Source organism: Dendrobates tinctorius, unplaced genomic scaffold, assembly GCF_039654945.1.
Source record: "Dendrobates tinctorius isolate UK_male_01 unplaced genomic scaffold, ASM3965494v1 ptg000226l, whole genome shotgun sequence".
NCBI lineage: Eukaryota > Metazoa > Chordata > Amphibia > Anura > Dendrobatidae > Dendrobates > Dendrobates tinctorius.
The window spans coordinates 5,875,263-5,891,970 of NW_027361893.1; the positions used below are offsets into that span (position 1 = coordinate 5,875,263).

Below are 16,708 nucleotides of genomic sequence, written 5' to 3' on the forward strand. Positions count from 1 at the left end.
CTCCGACTCCGACTCCGGCTCCGACTCCTTCATAAATGGCCAATTCATAACAAATTTGCTGTTGTAAAATATTAAACATCGTGCTTATTCAGTTTCTCGCCATCATATAAGTAATCAGATCACTTAGAGCAAAAACTACATTTATTAGAATACAATTAGAATATAGCAAATAACTTTTATAAACTTTTCTAAACTGTAAGTAAATATGCAATAAACACTTTTATGCAGTTAATAAGAAGAAATCTATAAATTTGTCCTCAGAAAAAGTATTGCCTCTGTCAGATCCTCCTTCATGGATGCCCTCAAATCTGATCTAATTATTTTGAGAGCAGAGAACAACCTCTCTACACTAACTTGTGTTGGTGGCAAAGCAGTAACCACTCGGGCAACATCTCTGACAATGTCAGGATACAGAGGAATCGCTTGTTGCACTGTTATTTTTGATGAACGGTCAAATTTCTCAATTTCTTTTAGTGCACATGAAAAATTCTGCTGAAATGTACTGGCTGTGTTCCTTGATGGGGATGACTCTTCTTCTATGCGGGAACGCTTTGCACGTTCCTTGTGATCCAAATATTTTTCGAAATTAAATTCTTCATCAGTTGATGATGAGGGTGAAGATGTGGCAGGATGACCAAATTCTTCTTGTTCCTCCTGACTGTTCTGCAACCCTTTCATCCTTACTGCTATTTCAAACAGAGCTTCTTTTCCTTTACTTAGCTGTTGATCAACTAGAAGAATCCGATGCATTGGGTCTACATAAACAGCTGCCAAAAGAATGTTATTTTGTAATAGTAGCTCCTCTCCTCGTTTCATTGATGTAGCAATGCCACTTGCAATTAACCCTCCTCTTTGGGACAGGCGAAACATCAGGTTCTTCCACTCCTTTAAGAAAATACCTGGAGTTAAGTCCTCTGCTTGTAATTTTTTAGTCACTGTATATGGGTGCTCTAGCAATTTTTCCAGCTCAGTCACCTGATTCCACTGACTTTCATTTAGCGTCAGTTGAGGGTTAGCCATGTCTACAAGAAAGGTTTTCAGTTCAACCAAGCGCTGAATCATTAAGTAAGTACTGCCCCATCGTGTGGCTTGATCAATAATTGCCCCTTTTCCAGCACGTCTCTTCAAAATAGTCAACTTTAGGGGTTCTGGCAACAGTAGCCAATTTTCTCACCTTGCCAATCAGTGCAGCAGCATGTCCTTCTTGCAGACTGTCTCTTATAGCCAGCTGTAGCGTATGCACAACACAGCGCATGTGATGAATGAAAGAACATATTGACACAGTTTCAACAAGATCATCTAAACTATCATGTTGCTGTTCATCTGAAGCAACTTCAGTTTGCTCCTCAGTTACAATACTGTGTTCCTCTATTTCAAACATTTCTGTGTCTGTGGACCCAGAATGTTCTTCTAGCTGCTGGTCACCATCATTACTGTCATTCATTAGCTTAATAGTACTTATCATATTTGAAGCATTGTCAGTTGCGACAGAAAGAACTTGCTCTTTTTTAAGTTCATAGTCTTGCAGAACCTTTTCCACCAAGACCTGGAGAAACTCACTGGTGTGATGAGCTTTGGTGTCTTTTACTGCCAATGTCTTGGTAACTATTTCATTTTTGTCACAAACAAATCGGACATTGATGGCAAAATAGTTCACTCTGTGACATGTGCAGGCATCCGTTTTAAGAAACAGAAAGCGTCCCTTGAGAGTTTTTTTAAGTTCTTCCTTTTGTTTAAAAGCTTCTTCAATTACTAATTTTCTAATACTCTCTCTCTCCAGAGAAACACCAATCTTGCGGGCCAATTCCCCATTCAGACACACAAAAGCTGGTCGTGAAAATAATGAAATAGGCACACTATCCTTTACAACAAGCTCTATGATCTGATTTTTAAATGTATCTACAGTCATTGTCACAGTAACTTTGTCACTGACAAAATATCTTGCAACTAATGGCTGCAAAGTTCTCTGCTCCTTTGTTTGGCTGGAAGAGCTGGGCACTGGTTCATTGGTTTGGATGCAGTCTTTCTCATCCACTGCTTTCAGTACTTTTGGATGAAAGCACTGTAAATGTCTCTTTAGATTAGAAGCTCTGGTAGGAGCATTTTTATCTTTGCCTGAATATGCACTCATCTTGGCTTCACAGCATTTGTTTTCGTCTGGATCATTTGTCATACACTGACAGACATAATGTTTTCTATCTTGAGTGATGGTGAAATGTTCAAATACAGCTGATTTAATGTGATGCTTCTTTGACATTCTCAGGTTTTTAATTCTGCATTCACAATCCAAATGACAATTGTTTTTCCTAAAAACAATTGTACAAAATTATTGCCAGGTCGTACAACTGATATAGTGGTCAGTAATACTGTTATTATTCCTCATGTACTCACAGTTAACTGATGCAAAGTTTGTTGAAAGGATAATACTTCTTACAGTCTTCCTCTTCTGAGTAGCAGGCAGCTGTGAGATGCTTGGAAGACGCACACCTAGTATGATCTAGTCTAGAGGAGGAGCTTTACTACTAAGAATTTGCAACACATTTTCACTTTCAGTTTCATACATTGTAAGTAGGGGGGTTGGGGCAGCATGAGGTTAACCAAGTATAAGGCTAAGTGCACACGTACCGGAACTCTCGCGGAAATTACCGCGAGAATTCCGGAATTCCAGTCCGCGGGAAAATCGCATTTTAAATTCCCGCGATTTTCCCGCGGAAAAACTAGCATTTTGCAAGCGTAATTAGCTTGCAGAATGCTAGCGTTTTCCAAGCGATCTGTAGCATCGCTTAGAGAACTGATTGACAGGTTGGCCACACTCGTCAAACACAGTGTTTGACGAGTGTGACCAACTTTTTACTACTGAGGCTGCTTATGCGGCATCAGTAGTAAAAGATAGAATGTAAAAAAAAAATAAAAAATGGTGTTATTCTCACCCTCCGACGTCCCGCGCATCCGTTCCCAGTAGTCCTTTGCGAAAATGCCCGCGATGACGTCAGTTCTTGCGGGAACGCGACGTCTCGCGGTAATTCGCGATGACGTCGCGCGAATTACCGCGAGACTTCGCGATCCCGTGAGATCGGACGCCATCGCGGGCATTTTCGCAAAGGACTACTGGGAACGGGAGTGTGGAGAGAGGCGGGAAGGCTGCGCGGGACGTCGGAGGGTGAGAATAACAATATTTTTTATTTTAAATTCTATTTTTTACAGGGATATGGTACCCAAAGCCCGGAGGACAGTCTCCTCTCCTCCGGACCATGGGTACCATCCGCAATTGTTCTGCTTACTTTCCGCATGGTGTGCACAGCCACATGCGGGAAATAAGCGGAACAATGCATTCCTATGGGTGCGGGATCGCCGCGATTCCGCAAAATAATGAGCATGCTGCGGTTTTTACCGCGAAGCGATTCCACCGCGGTAAAAACCGCAGCATTAGCACAGCATTGCGGAATCCCATAGGAATGCATGGGATGCTTATTTTTCGCGTTTTCGCGGCAAAATCGCGCGGTTAAAACTGCCGCGGAAACGCGAAAAAAACGCCACGTGTGAACCCAGCCTAAGATTAGATAAGGGCAGTGGAGAACAGTGACACACAAGTAGTAAGAAATGTCTCTATCTCCAGCAGAACTGCTTATCACTGTTATTCATAGTTTGATAGAACATATATATTTGAGTAACATTTATAAAATTCATATGAAAGTTCAATTATGAAATATTAATACATTTTTTTTAAAGCTGGAGTCGTCACATTTCTACCGACTCCGACTCCAACCAAAACTAACTCCGACTCCACGACTCCAACTCCGACTCCACAGCCCTGGTATCAGCGAACTCAGGACAAATTAGACAACAACTTTTGGGGTCCAATTTCTCCTGTTACCTTGGGAAAATTAAAAATTGGGGACTAAGAAATCATTTTTGTGGAAAAAAAATTATTTTTTTTCACGCCCGGGCATTATAAAATTTAGCGAAACACTGGGGGGCTCAAAATGCTCACCGCATATCTAGATAAGTTCCTTAGGGGGTCTAGTTTTCAAAATGGGGTCACTTATGGGGGGTTTCCACTGTTTAGGTACATCAGGCGCTCGTCAAACGCAACATGGCGTCCGATCTCAATTCCAGCCAATTTTAGGTTGAAAAAGTCAAACGGCGCTCCTTCCCTTCTGATCCCTGCCATGTGCCCAAACAGTGGTTCCCCCCACATTTTGGGTATCAGCGTACTCAGGACAAATTGGACAACAACTTTTGGGGTCCATTTTCTCCTGTTACCCTTGGGAAAATAAAAAAATTGTTGCTAAAAGATCATTTTTGTGACTAAAAAGTTAAATGTTCATTTTTTCCTTCCACGTTGCTTCTGATCCTGTGAAGCACCTGAAGGGTTAATAATCTTCTTGAGTGTAGTTTTGAGTAGCTTAAGGGGTGCAATTTTTAGAATGACGTCACTTTTGGGTATTTCCTGCCAAATAGACCCCTCAAAGTGACTTCAAATGTGAGGTGGTCCCTAAAAAAAAAATGGTTTTCTAAGTTTTGTTGTAAAAATAAGAAATCGCTGGTCAACTTTTAACCCTTAACTTCCTAATAAAAAAAAATTTTGCTTCCCAAATTGCGCTGATGTAAAGTAGACATGTGGGAAATGTTATTTAGTAACTATTTTGTGTCACATATTTCTCTGTTTTAAGGGCATAAAAATTCAAAGCTTTAAAAATGCAAAATTTTGTAAATTTTTGCCATTTCTGTTTTTTTCATAAATAAATACAAGTTATATGAATGAAATTTTATAACTAACATGAAGTACAATATGTCATGAGAAAACATTCTCAGAATCACCAGGATCCGTTAAAGCATTCCAGAGTTGTAACCTCATAAAGGGACAGTGGTCAGAATTGTAAAAATTGGCCCGGTCATGAACGTGCAAACCACCCTTGGGGGTAAAGGGGTTAATATTACTTGCACTCCCTCATCTCCTTCTTTTAATTGTGAGCTCTGGAATCCACGGTCGGTATGTAACAAGCTTCCTTTCCTGCACAATTACTTTGTGAACAACTCTCTGAATCTGTTGGCCCTCACTGAAACCTGGATCCAGGATTCTGACACTGTCTCCCCTGCTGCCATTTCCCATGGTGGCTTACAATTCTCCCATTCCCCGAGACCCACAAACAGACTTGGTGGTGGAGTTACAAGTAATAAAGTAAACCCCGGCACTCAAATGAGGACAAAGGAATAAATGCATAAGTGAATTTATTGACACACTGCAAAGGGAACCTAACCAGAGCAACAGCACCAACGTTTCGGCATAAAGCCTTTCTCAAGGTAGTTGCCTGAAGGGGTGTGAAAAAATAACAAAAATAGTGAGTGCATTTATGTACACGTGATACATAGAATGAATACATACACAAATAATACAAATATGCATAGAAAATGTACTGCGGACGGAACGTACATTACTGGTTAGAGCAGGAAAACACGGGTCTCACAGGACAACCGAATATTTTCAAATGGAGGTAAGGTTCCATACATTTCGCAGAGTGTGCTTCTTAGTCACATGGGGAAAAAAAATTCAACATAAGTGGACAAATATGTACCAAAAAAGAGGCAATATTGGTCAAGGCACAAATAATGCAACAGCCAAAGATAGTATCCATATGGGGAAGGGAAAAAAAGGGGGAAAAGAAAGAAAAGCAGAAAGAAAGAGAAAGAAAGAAGAAGAGAAAAGAAGGAGCGAAAGAGAAAAAAAGAAGAGAAGAGGAACGAGAAAAAAGAAAGAGAGGAGGAAAAAAGAAAAAGGGAAAAAAAGGGAGGGGGGGGAGAAAGCAGAGAAGGAAAAAGAGGAGAGAGAGAGAAAGAGAGAAAAAGAGAGAAGAGGGAAAAGAAAAAAGGAAAAAAAGGAAAGAAAAAGATACGGAAAGAAGGAGAAGAGACGAAGAGTGGAACAGAAAAGAGGAAGGAGGAGAAGAGAAAAGAGGAACGAAAGGGAGGGGGGAAAAAATGAGGAGAAAAGAAAGCAGGGGAAGGAGAGAAGGAGGAAAAGGGGGAAAGAAAAGAAAATGGGGGCTGGGAAAAAGATAAGAGGGGGAAAAAGGGGGGGAGGGGGAAAGGGGGAGAAAAAAGGAAAAAAAAGGGAAAAAAGGAAAGCAAAAATAAAGAGGAAAAGGGAAAACAGAAAAAGAAAATAGAAAAGGAAAAAGAAGGGGGAAAGAAGAAAAGAGAAAAGAAAAGGAGATAGAATGACAGAGAGAGAGAGAAAAGAGTGAGAGAAAGATAGAATAACAAAAGAAAAGAGGGAAGAGAGGAACACAGCGAGTAGGCACAGTTGACAGCAAGAATGCACCGAGGAGAAGGGGGGAACACAGCAAGTAGGCACAGATGGCAGCCTCAGGAGGGCAGGATACGTACCGTGGGTGGAGGAGTGATCAGGTCACTACGCTAGGTGAGTGGATGGTGAATGGACGCCTGAAAAGTAAACGAGTATGGTAAAACAGAGCAAAACAAGAGAGGAGTGAGAGATCAGGACCAGAGGTACCTGCAGTAGAGGTCCGGGACAGGCACATGTGGCGGTGGAAACGGCTGCGGCGGCGTGGTATAGACCAGATGGATGGTGCCATTATAAAGGGGCCGGCAGTCCGGTAGTGCGCAGTAGGGCACGCACACGGGGGGACAGTGTGCGCATATCCGTGACGCGCTCAGTCATGAGACCGCGCGGTGGAGTGCAATGGGACGCGCATAAAGGGACAGACTATGTGCGCATGTCTATAGTGCGCATGTCTATAGTGCGCAAAATGGGAGTGGGACGGCCAGTGGAGCGGCCATATTACCTGTTGCAGAGGGTGAACGGGGGTGTATCGCTGGAAGGGTATGGGAAAGGTGGGGATCAGTTGTGCGAGATCTAGAAAGAAAAAAAGAGAAATATTATAAAAAGAAAAGGAACATAACAAGAAAGAGAAAACACATGGGTATATACATATATATACCCACATTTATATATATATATATATATATATATATATATATATATATACACACACACATATAAGCACCGAAGCGTATACGAATAAATGTGAACCCAGAGGGACAAGAAATAAAAAATAAAACGGCATATAGAAAATCGAGATCCATCAAAGCAAGCACAAAAGCCACCAGTAATGCAGTCCCATATACAGGATAAAAGAGCAATAGGGCATAAGGTGTAAATCAACGGGGGGCATTGTATTCCCTGTTGAGCCCTAATGGCTCTAGCGTTTGAAGGGTGTGGATCCAAAAAGCCTCGCGTTCCCTGAGGGTATTGATGCGATTCCCGCCGCGGCGGGGTTGGGAGATCTGTTCAATCACTTGAAATCTGAGTTGTGAGATGGAGTGGCCAGCAGTATGAAAGTGAGACGGAATAGGTAAGGTAGTCAATTTACAACGGATAGTGGATTTGTGCTTGTTGATGCGGTCACGGATATGCTGAGTGGTCTCTCCAACATACCCGAGGCCGCACGGACATTTGATCAGGTAAATAACATAATTCGATTCACAGGTGAAATATCCAGGAATTGGGAACTTCTTCCCAGTGCGTGGATGTGTAAAAAATTCGCCTTTAGTAATATGTGAGCATTGGAGACCGCGTAAGCAGGGGAAGGTACCCTTGCGTTGGCATAGGAAGAAGGTCTGTCTAGCCAATGGCTTAGAAGGGCCAATGTCGGCCCTGACAAGGGAATCCCTAAGATTCTGTGGACGTTTGTGACAGATCAGGGGCCGGGAGGCAAATTCAGGGATGGAGGGATATGCTTGATGGAGTAATGGCCAGTGTTTGAAAATGACGCCGTTAATGAGCGGGCTAAATGGGTGGTAGGTGTTCACAAAAGGAATACTCTTGCGGCTCTGTAGGTCAGAAGTTGGGGTAAGGGGCGAGGGTTTTACATATGATGGGTAGCCCCTTGCTAAAAATTTATTGTTCATGTCGATGTGTCGTGCATCTCTGATGGAAGGATCTGAAACGATCCGATCAACGCGGCAGTGCTGGGAGTGAGGTAGGGATCTCTTAATATGTCGCGGATGACAGCTAGAGTATAAGAGAAGACTATTTCTGTCTGTCGGTTTAGTGTACAAATCCGTCGAAGGTGTGATCGGGATTGACAATTACAGTGGTATCGAGGAAATTAATGGAGTGATCACTATGATGGAGGGTAAACGAGATATTGTTGGTGGCTTTGTTGATGTCGAAGAAGAAGGAGGTTAGTGACATAACATCACCTGTCCAAATGAGAAAAATGTCGTCTATATAGCGTTTCCACAGTGCCACCTGACTATCAAATAGTGGATGAGGGTAGACGTGACTCTGCTCAAAAAAGTCCATGTAGATATTAGCGTAGGGGGGCGCGACGTTAGATCCCATCGCGGTCCCCCTGCACTGCAAGAAAAATTGATCCTCGAAGAGAAAAAAGGACCACCTCGAGCATATCAAGGCAGAACTCCTTTTTGGAAAGGGAGAGATCCGTGTGGGTATCAAGGAACCTGTCAACTGCGTGGAGGCCTTCGTGGTGGCTGATGCTGGTATATAGGCTCGAAACATCTAAGGTAACTAGCAGGCAGTTGGCAGGGACATTCAGGATAGATTTGATTATGGACAAGAAGTGGTTGGTATCCTTCAGGAAATTTTGGGAATATGTGGAGTGAGAATTTTCTCAAGGGTAATGGAAATGGGTGATAATAACGAGTCAGTAGATGCGACTATGGGACGGCCAGGTGGAGAAGTCAAATTCTTATGAATCTTAGGAAGCGTGTAAAAAACAGGAGTAATGGGATGGTTATTGATCAGAAAGTCACTAAGTTTGTCGTCAATGATGGCATTCTGTTTATACATCTTTTCTTTCTCTTGTATGAGAGTGGAGATGCGGGCTGTGGGATCACGGGATAGTGGACGGTAAGTATTGGTGTCACTAAGTTGTTGGCGGAGCTCATCAATATAGGAGGTCCTGTCAAGGACTACAATGGCCCCGCCTTTATCGGCCGGTTTGATAATAATCTTATAATTTTTAAGAGAGGCCAAGGCCCTACGTTCGTCGGGGGTCATGTTGTTCTTGATATGGAAAGTGCCCTTACCAATATCAGTTGTAATAGTCTGAATATCTCTAGAGACTAGACTGATAAATGTCTCAACGGGATGATAACAGCGTGGAGGTTGATAGTTACTAGGGATCCTAAGATTAAGACCCGTGAGTGTGAACCCTGTAGGGGATACGGATGTCCCAGATGTAATGGATGTTCGGTCGGTGTCAGGGGCTTTGCTGGCAAAATGTGCTTTCAGACGAAGGTTTCTAAAGAATCTGAAGATCATGTTCTAAATTGAAGGTGTTAAAGGCGGGGGTTGGACAGAAGGAGAGACCCTTCTGTAAAACCTGGGTCTCGAGGGGGGAGAGGGTTTGACTGGATATGTTGTAGACAATGTTGTCCCTACCTGGGAGCGGGTGGTCACTCGATCTGAACGTCCCCCCGGTATTTCTGACCCCTCCTCGTCGGTTTTTGCCAGGGCGTCTCGAGCCTAAAAAAGACTGGGAATCTGTGGAAAAATGATCGCTGTCTGACCCGGAGGAGGGACCGTCTCCACGGCGAAAGTTGCGAGAAGGAGCGGACGAACGCCATCGATAGACACGATTCTTAAGATAGTCTTCCTGATCCCGTAGAAATTTGTCGCGTTTGCGAATCTGTAGAGTGTCCCGGTATTCAGAAAGTGTGGAATTGCACTTATTCCTCAGTTCTTCGAAGGCCGTGGCGTTCAACGATTGAGAGAGTTGTATCTCTGTGTTCATGATATTCGTGTCAATGCTGATCAGTTCCCTTTGCAAATGGTCAATTGTAAGGAGAATAATATCAAAGGAACATTTATTGAGAATGCTCTCGAATGATTTACAATACTCAGAATTATCAGAGAACAGTGTAGGCCGCAGAGAGACTCTGAGTCCCCTCGGTATTCTCTGGGTCCTATAGTATTCAGCCAGAGTGGTTGCGTGTAGTTCGAGGGCTGTGTTCCTCTTAATTTCCCTCAGGTAGTCCCGTGTACGGATCTCATCTGAGGGGACGGTGAGGAACTGAGTCCTTGTGGTCACCTTGGATAAAATGCTGGCGGCTTGTTCATCACTAAAGGAGAGGACAGGTGCCGACATGAGATAAGATGGTACGGTGGGGGCACTGGAAAAAAAATGATAGTGCAAGAGTATAGAAATTCCAGGCTCTACCACCCGTTGAGGGTGCTCTGGGCGTAAAAAACTATATACAAGTAATAAAGTAAACCCCGGCACTCAAATGAGGACAAAAGAATAAATGCATAAGTGAATTTATTGACAGCTTTCGTGGTGGCTGATGCTGGTATATAGGCTCGAAACATCTAAGGTAACTTATCTTTTTTTCCCAGCCCCCATTTTCTTTTCTTTCCCTCTTTTCCTCCTTCTCTCCTTCCCCTGCTTTCTTTTCTCCTCATTTTTTCCCCCCTCCCTTTCGTTCCTCTTTTCTCTTCTCTTCTCCTCCTTCCTCTTTTCTGTTCCACTCTTCGTCTCTTCTCCTTCTTTCCGTATCTTTTTCTTTCCTTTTTTCTTTTCCCTCTTCTCTTTCTCTTCTCTTTTCTCTTTCTCTCTCTCTCCTCTTTTTCCTTCTCTGCTTTCTTCCCCCCCCTCCCTTTTTTTCCCTTTTTCTTTTTTCCTCCTCTCTTTCTTTTTTCTCGTTCCTCTTTTCTTCTTTTTTTCTCTCTTTCGCTCCTTCTTTTCTCTTCTTCTCCTTTCTTTCTCTTTCTTTCTGCTTTTCTTTTTTCTTTTCCCCCCTTTTTTTTTCCCTTCCCCATACGGATACTATCTTTGGCTGTTGCATTATTTGTGCCTTGACCAATATTGCCTCTTTTTTGGTACATATTTGTCCACTTATGTTGAATTTTTTTCCCCATGTGACTAAGAAGCACACTCTGCGAAATGTATGGAACCTTACCTCCATTTGAAAATATTCGGTTGTCCTGTGAGACCCGTGTTTTTCTGCTCTAACCAGTAATGTACGTTCCGTCCGCAGTACATTTTCTATGCATATTTGTATTATTTGTGTATGTATTCATTCTATGTATCACGTGTACATAAATGCACTCACTATTTTTGTTATTTTTTCACACCCCTTCAGGCAACTACCTTGAGAAAGGCTTTATGCCGAAACGTTGGTGCTGTTGCTCTGGTTAGGTTCCCTTTGCAGTGTGTCAATAAATTCACTTATGCATTTATTCCTTTGTCCTCATTTGAGTGCCGGGGTTTACTTTATTACTTGTATATAGTTTTTTACCCCCAGAGCACCCTTAACGGGTGGTAGAGCCTGGAATTTCTATACTCTTGGTGGTGGAGTTGGCATTCTCCTGTCCCCACACTGCACTTTCCAGATCGTCCCCCCAGTTCCATCACTCTCATTCCCTTCTTTTGAGGTCCACACCATCAGGCTTTTCCGTCCTCTATCCCTCAGTGTAGTGGTCATATACCGGCCACCAGGCTCTCACCCACCTCCTTGACCATTTCTCAGCCTGGCTGCCACACTTCATGTTCTCAGACCTACCAACCCTTATCCTGGGAGACTTCATCATCCCCATTAACAGCCCCACTTCCACATCTGCATCCCAGCTTCAATCACTAACCACTTCTTTAGGCCTCTAACAGCTCTCAACCTCTGAGACACACAAGGACGGTAACACCCTTGACCCGGTCTTTCTCCGGCTCTGTTCAGTCTCCTACATACATAACCCACCACTTACCCTCTCTGACCACAACATTCTCTCCTTCACGCTCACAAATCCTCACCCACCCCAGCACACTCCTACCTACCACACATTCAGAAATCTACAAGCCATTAGCCCTCATACACTTTCAGACTCCCTACACTCATCACTGTCCCCAATCTCCTTTTTCCTGTCCTGATCTGGCTGTTCATCACTACAATAACACTCTCAGAAGCATCCTAGACCAAGTAGCGCCCCTCACAACCTCCAAACACAGAGTAAAACAGCCATGGCTCACATTGTAAACTCGACTTCTCCAGCAATGCTCTAGGAGTGCTGAACGCTTATGGAGGAAAACCTGCACACCAAAAGACTTCATCCACTTCAAATTTATGTTAAGAACCTATAACTCTGCCATACACCTCACCAAACAGACCTACTTCACCACTCTGATCTCCTCACTATCCAACAACCCCAAGAAACTTTTTGACACCTTTCACTCCCTCAGGCCAAAAGCACAAGCCCCTATCACAGACATTTGTGCTGATGACCTGGCCTTCCACTTTATAGAGAAAATAGATAACATCTGTCAGGAACTACGCTCCCAACCACTAAATGCTGTGACTTCCATCCCTCCCTGCATTTCCCCTGGCTCACTCTCCACATTTGATCCCATCACAGAAGAAGTTTCCAGACTCCTCTCATCTTCTCGTAGAACTACATGCACTATCAACCCCATTCCATCACATCTCTTCCAGTCTTTCTCTCTAGTCGTCACAACTCACCTAACTACAATCTTTAATCTCTCCCTCTCCTTGGGCATTTTCCCATCCTCCTCCAAACACTATCGTTACTCCAATATTAAAGAAACCCGCTCTCGACCCATCCTGCACAAACAACTACAGACTAGTCTCCAATCTCCCCTTCATCTCTTAACTCTTGGAGCGCCTAGTCTACTCCCGCCTTACCATTACGTCTCCACTCACTCCCTCCTAGACACTTCACAGTCTGGCTTCCACCCCCTACATTCGACTGAAACTGCACTAATCAAAGTTACCAATGACCTACTGACAGCAAAATGTAACGGTGACAACTCTCTGCTCATTCTTCTTGACCTTTCTGCAGCTTTCGACACTGTTGACCACTGTCTCCTACACTCTAGGCTCCAGTCACTAGGCATTAAGGACACTGCTCTCTCCTGGTTCTCTTCCTATCTTTCTGACATCTCCTTCAGTGTTTTGTTCGCTGGTTCCACTTCATCTCCTCTTCCTCTCGATTTTGGGGTACCTCAGGGCTCAGTCCTTGGCCCCCTTCTCTTCTCTCTCTAGATGGCCCCAATTGGACAGATCATCAGCAGATTTGGCTTTCAGTACCATCTTTATGCTGATGACATACAATTATACACGTCATCCCCTGACCTTACCCCCGCTGTTCTACAAAACGTCAGTGACTGTCCACAGTCTCCAACATCATGTCCGCTCTCTATCTGAAACTCAACCTCTCCAAAACTGAAATTCTTCTGCTTCCACTGTCTACTAACATCTCTAAATCTGACATTTCCCTCTCCGTGGGTGGCACCAAAATAACACCCCCGCAGTAGGCGCGGTGTCTGGGTATTAAGTTTGACACCAATCTCTCCTTTACATCCCATATACAATCTCTTGCCACTTACACCTAAAGAACATCTCTAGAATCTGCCCTATTCTCACCATGGAAGCAACAAAAACCCTCACTGTTGCCTTGATCCACTCCCGCCTGGACTACTGCAACGCTTTAGTAATTGGCCTCCCCGTTACTTGACTTTCCCCTCTACAGTCCATACTTAATGCAGCAGCCAGGGTCATCCATCTGGCTAATCGGTACTCGGACGCGTCTTCTCTTCGCCAATCGTTACATTGGCTGCCCATTCATTATAGGATCCAATTCAAAGTACTTGTTCTCACCCACAAAGCTCTCCACAATGCGGTATCCCTCTACATCTCCTCCCTTATTTCTGTCTATTGGCCTAACCGACAGCTGCACTCTGCAAATGACTTTTGACTAACCTCTGCACTAATCTGTACCTCCCACTCCCGACTCCAAGACTTCTCCCGCGCTGCGCCAATCCTCTGGAATGCTCTACCTTAAGAAATTAGGACTATCCACAATTTGCATAGTTTTAGTTGCTCCCTCAAAACACATTTGTTCAGAGCGGCCTATCACGTTCACTAATCAAAGTTATTTTATGTGGAAGTGTGCATGTGTAGCCCATTCACTATCTCCATCTATCCACCACTCCCTCAAGTTGGCTGGACCATCATTGTAACTACACCATTGTAAATACATACCTGCACTATGTACAGTATCTTCCCCAACTCATTGTAGATTGGTAGCTCTGACGAATAGGGTCATCTCATTTTGCTTTAATTATTGTAATGTTAACATTGTTATTTATGACTTGTTTTTTAAAACTTACTCTGTATAGTGCTGCAGAATATGTTGGCGCTATATTAAGATTATTATTATTGTTATTATTATGGGAGCGTTAAAAGGTAACTTGTTGGACGCTGCCTCTGGCCCGGCCTAATAGTCCTTCGTACATTGCTGGCTCAGACACCATTATTAGGCATGTAAGTATCGTAGTAACTAGGCCGCCCCATACTATCGAGTACTTTGCGGAGAATGGCATTCAGCCGGACTCTGTCACACCTTCTTAGATGCCATGTTTGCTTTTGACAGCAGCAAGTGATGAAACTGCCAGGGTTTTTGTTGCAGCCGCTCCTATGCGGTTCCTGCAGTGTATATCTATGTTCTGGAGCCCAAGAGAGTTAATTTGTAAAAAATAAGTGTCTTCTGCTTTTTTTTTTTTATTTTTTTTTTATTTTTGCAAGAATTGTTGGTGCCAATTTTAATTGGAAACATTTTAATATCTTTTTTTTTCTGATGTTTTTCCTGTAATATAGGAAAGTCTAAGGCCAGAAATAACCCTATAAATCACTGTACATGGAGACTTTGGGATCAGATAATTTCTGTCTGTTGTGTTTGTGGAAACAATAAATCTTTTATAAAAGCCTCAAACTTCCATGTCTGACTCAGACATGAGATCTAACGTGATAGAAGATTACAGTGCGAGGAACACGGGGAACATTCATATAGATGGCCGGTGGGGATGGAGTCAGTGACGGACTCCGGCCAAATCTGTTTCTAGAGCCGTAGTAGAAGATGAAGATGTCGTCTTCATCATGAAGTAGTTATTTCTCCTGTCACGTGTAATGAATATCTCCTGCAGTATTGCTAATGCCGATTCCAGTGTCGGTAAATGAGACGAGAATTAGCGTTATGGAAGATGAGTCTATGAGAAACTTATCAAAATGAGGAAATGGTTGCACTCAATTGCATTAAGGCATATCAAGGTGAAATACATGAAGTGTGAATAGCGTAATGACTTTTGAAATTTAGAAAAAACACATGAGATGCTTAGCACAAAATTTGGCCAAAAAATGTGAGCCCATTCATTAACGTCAAGGTGATCTCATCGAATGGGTCCTTGACCTAACTGCCTACTATGAACACTTACCTCTGGCTGATGACTTGGTAAAGCCTTTATTTATAGGAAGGTCAGAACCAAATGTGATTGGATGTAATTAAAACCACAGCATGGTGAAGGGCGGAGTGCTCAGTCAGAACACTAGCATACAAATAACAGAAAACTGACGGCACATCAATGACTAGTCTGAACAGGTGCAAACCACACAACAGCTTACATGTCAAAATAAGGAAATGGTTGCACTCAATTGCATTAAGGCACATCAATGTGAAATACAAGAAGTGTGAATAGCATAATGAGGTAAGTGTTCACACTAGGCAGTTAGATCAGGGACCCATCTGATGAGATCACCTTGACGTTGGTGAATGGGCTCACATTTTTTGGCCAAATTTTGTGCTAAGCATCTCATGTGTTTTTCCTAAATTTCAAAAGCCATTACGCTATTCACACTTCATGTATTTCACATTGATGTGCCTTAATGCAATTGAGTGCAACCATTTCCTTATTTTGACATGTAAGCTGTTGTTTGGTTTGCACCTGTTCAGACTAGTCCTTAATGTGCCGTCAGTTTTCTGTTATTTCTATGAGAAACGTATTCAGCTGCCGAATCAAAGGAAGAAGCTGCTTGTTGTCTGTGGCCTAAAATATCCAGGTTTTATTAGTAGATATAATGAAGAATATGAAATATTGTAAAATAATAAATCTCATATGTTTCCCTTATTATCTCCAGTAATTGTATTATTACACAAGTTTTTTAGATCTGACATTGGCTCATCATCCTCAGGACTCTACAATATCGGATCCTCTCAGTGAAGATCTTCTATATAAGAGAATTTTCCTGATTTACCCATCAAGGATGGATATGGACAGAGACAAGATGGCGGAGAGGATATTACACCTCACCCTTGAGATCCTCTTCCAGCTTACTGGAGAGGTGAGAGATCCTGATGATGTCACATTACATCATTCTTATCTATGGGAATAACAGATGGACAGAACTGGAGAGGTGAGGACTCTGGAGATGTCTGTAGTGAGATTTATTAATGTGTCTCTCCATAACCAGGATTACACAGTAGTGAAGAAGACCTCTAGTGAGCACTGTCAGGACCCTGTGTCTGAGGGAAGCAGAAGACCCCTGAGCCCAATCACGGGACATCCACCTCACCCCCTGATACATGAGGACATCAATGACCAGAAGATCCTAGAACTCACCTACAAGATGATTGAGCTGCTGACTGGAGAGGTGACACTGCTGGGACATTATACAGTACTATGAAGGGAACAGGGGGATGACGGTATCTTTGTATGTGTCAGATTCCTATAAGGTGTCAGGATGTCACTGTCTATTTCCCCATGGAGGAGTGGGAGTATTTAGAAGGACACAAAGATCTGTACAAGGACGTCATGATGGAGGTTCCCCAGCCCCTCACATCACCAGGTAATAGACAGGACTAAATACACACGGCCTATAA

The 16,708-nt window shown here is 43.1% G+C and overlaps 2 protein-coding genes across 3 annotated transcripts in view; one reads left to right on the forward strand and one right to left on the reverse strand.

The window, feature by feature from the left end:
• The window catches only part of LOC141059269 (uncharacterized), a 1,095,346-nt gene that overhangs the window by 748,289 nt on the left and 330,349 nt on the right, over positions 1-16,708 (reverse strand). The window lies entirely within an intron of this gene.
• The window catches only part of LOC141059247 (uncharacterized), a 317,930-nt gene that overhangs the window by 28,474 nt on the left and 272,748 nt on the right, over positions 1-16,708 (forward strand). Inside the window, exons 2-4 of one of the 2 annotated variants that reach the window (XM_073555555.1) lie at positions 16,021-16,170; positions 16,300-16,479; positions 16,551-16,674. In XM_073555555.1, the coding sequence (XP_073411656.1) occupies positions 16,021-16,170; positions 16,300-16,479; positions 16,551-16,674 (454 nt within the window). The remainder of the gene's footprint in view (positions 1-16,020; positions 16,171-16,299; positions 16,480-16,550; positions 16,675-16,708) is intronic. The other variant, XM_073555554.1, reaches the window with a different exon arrangement.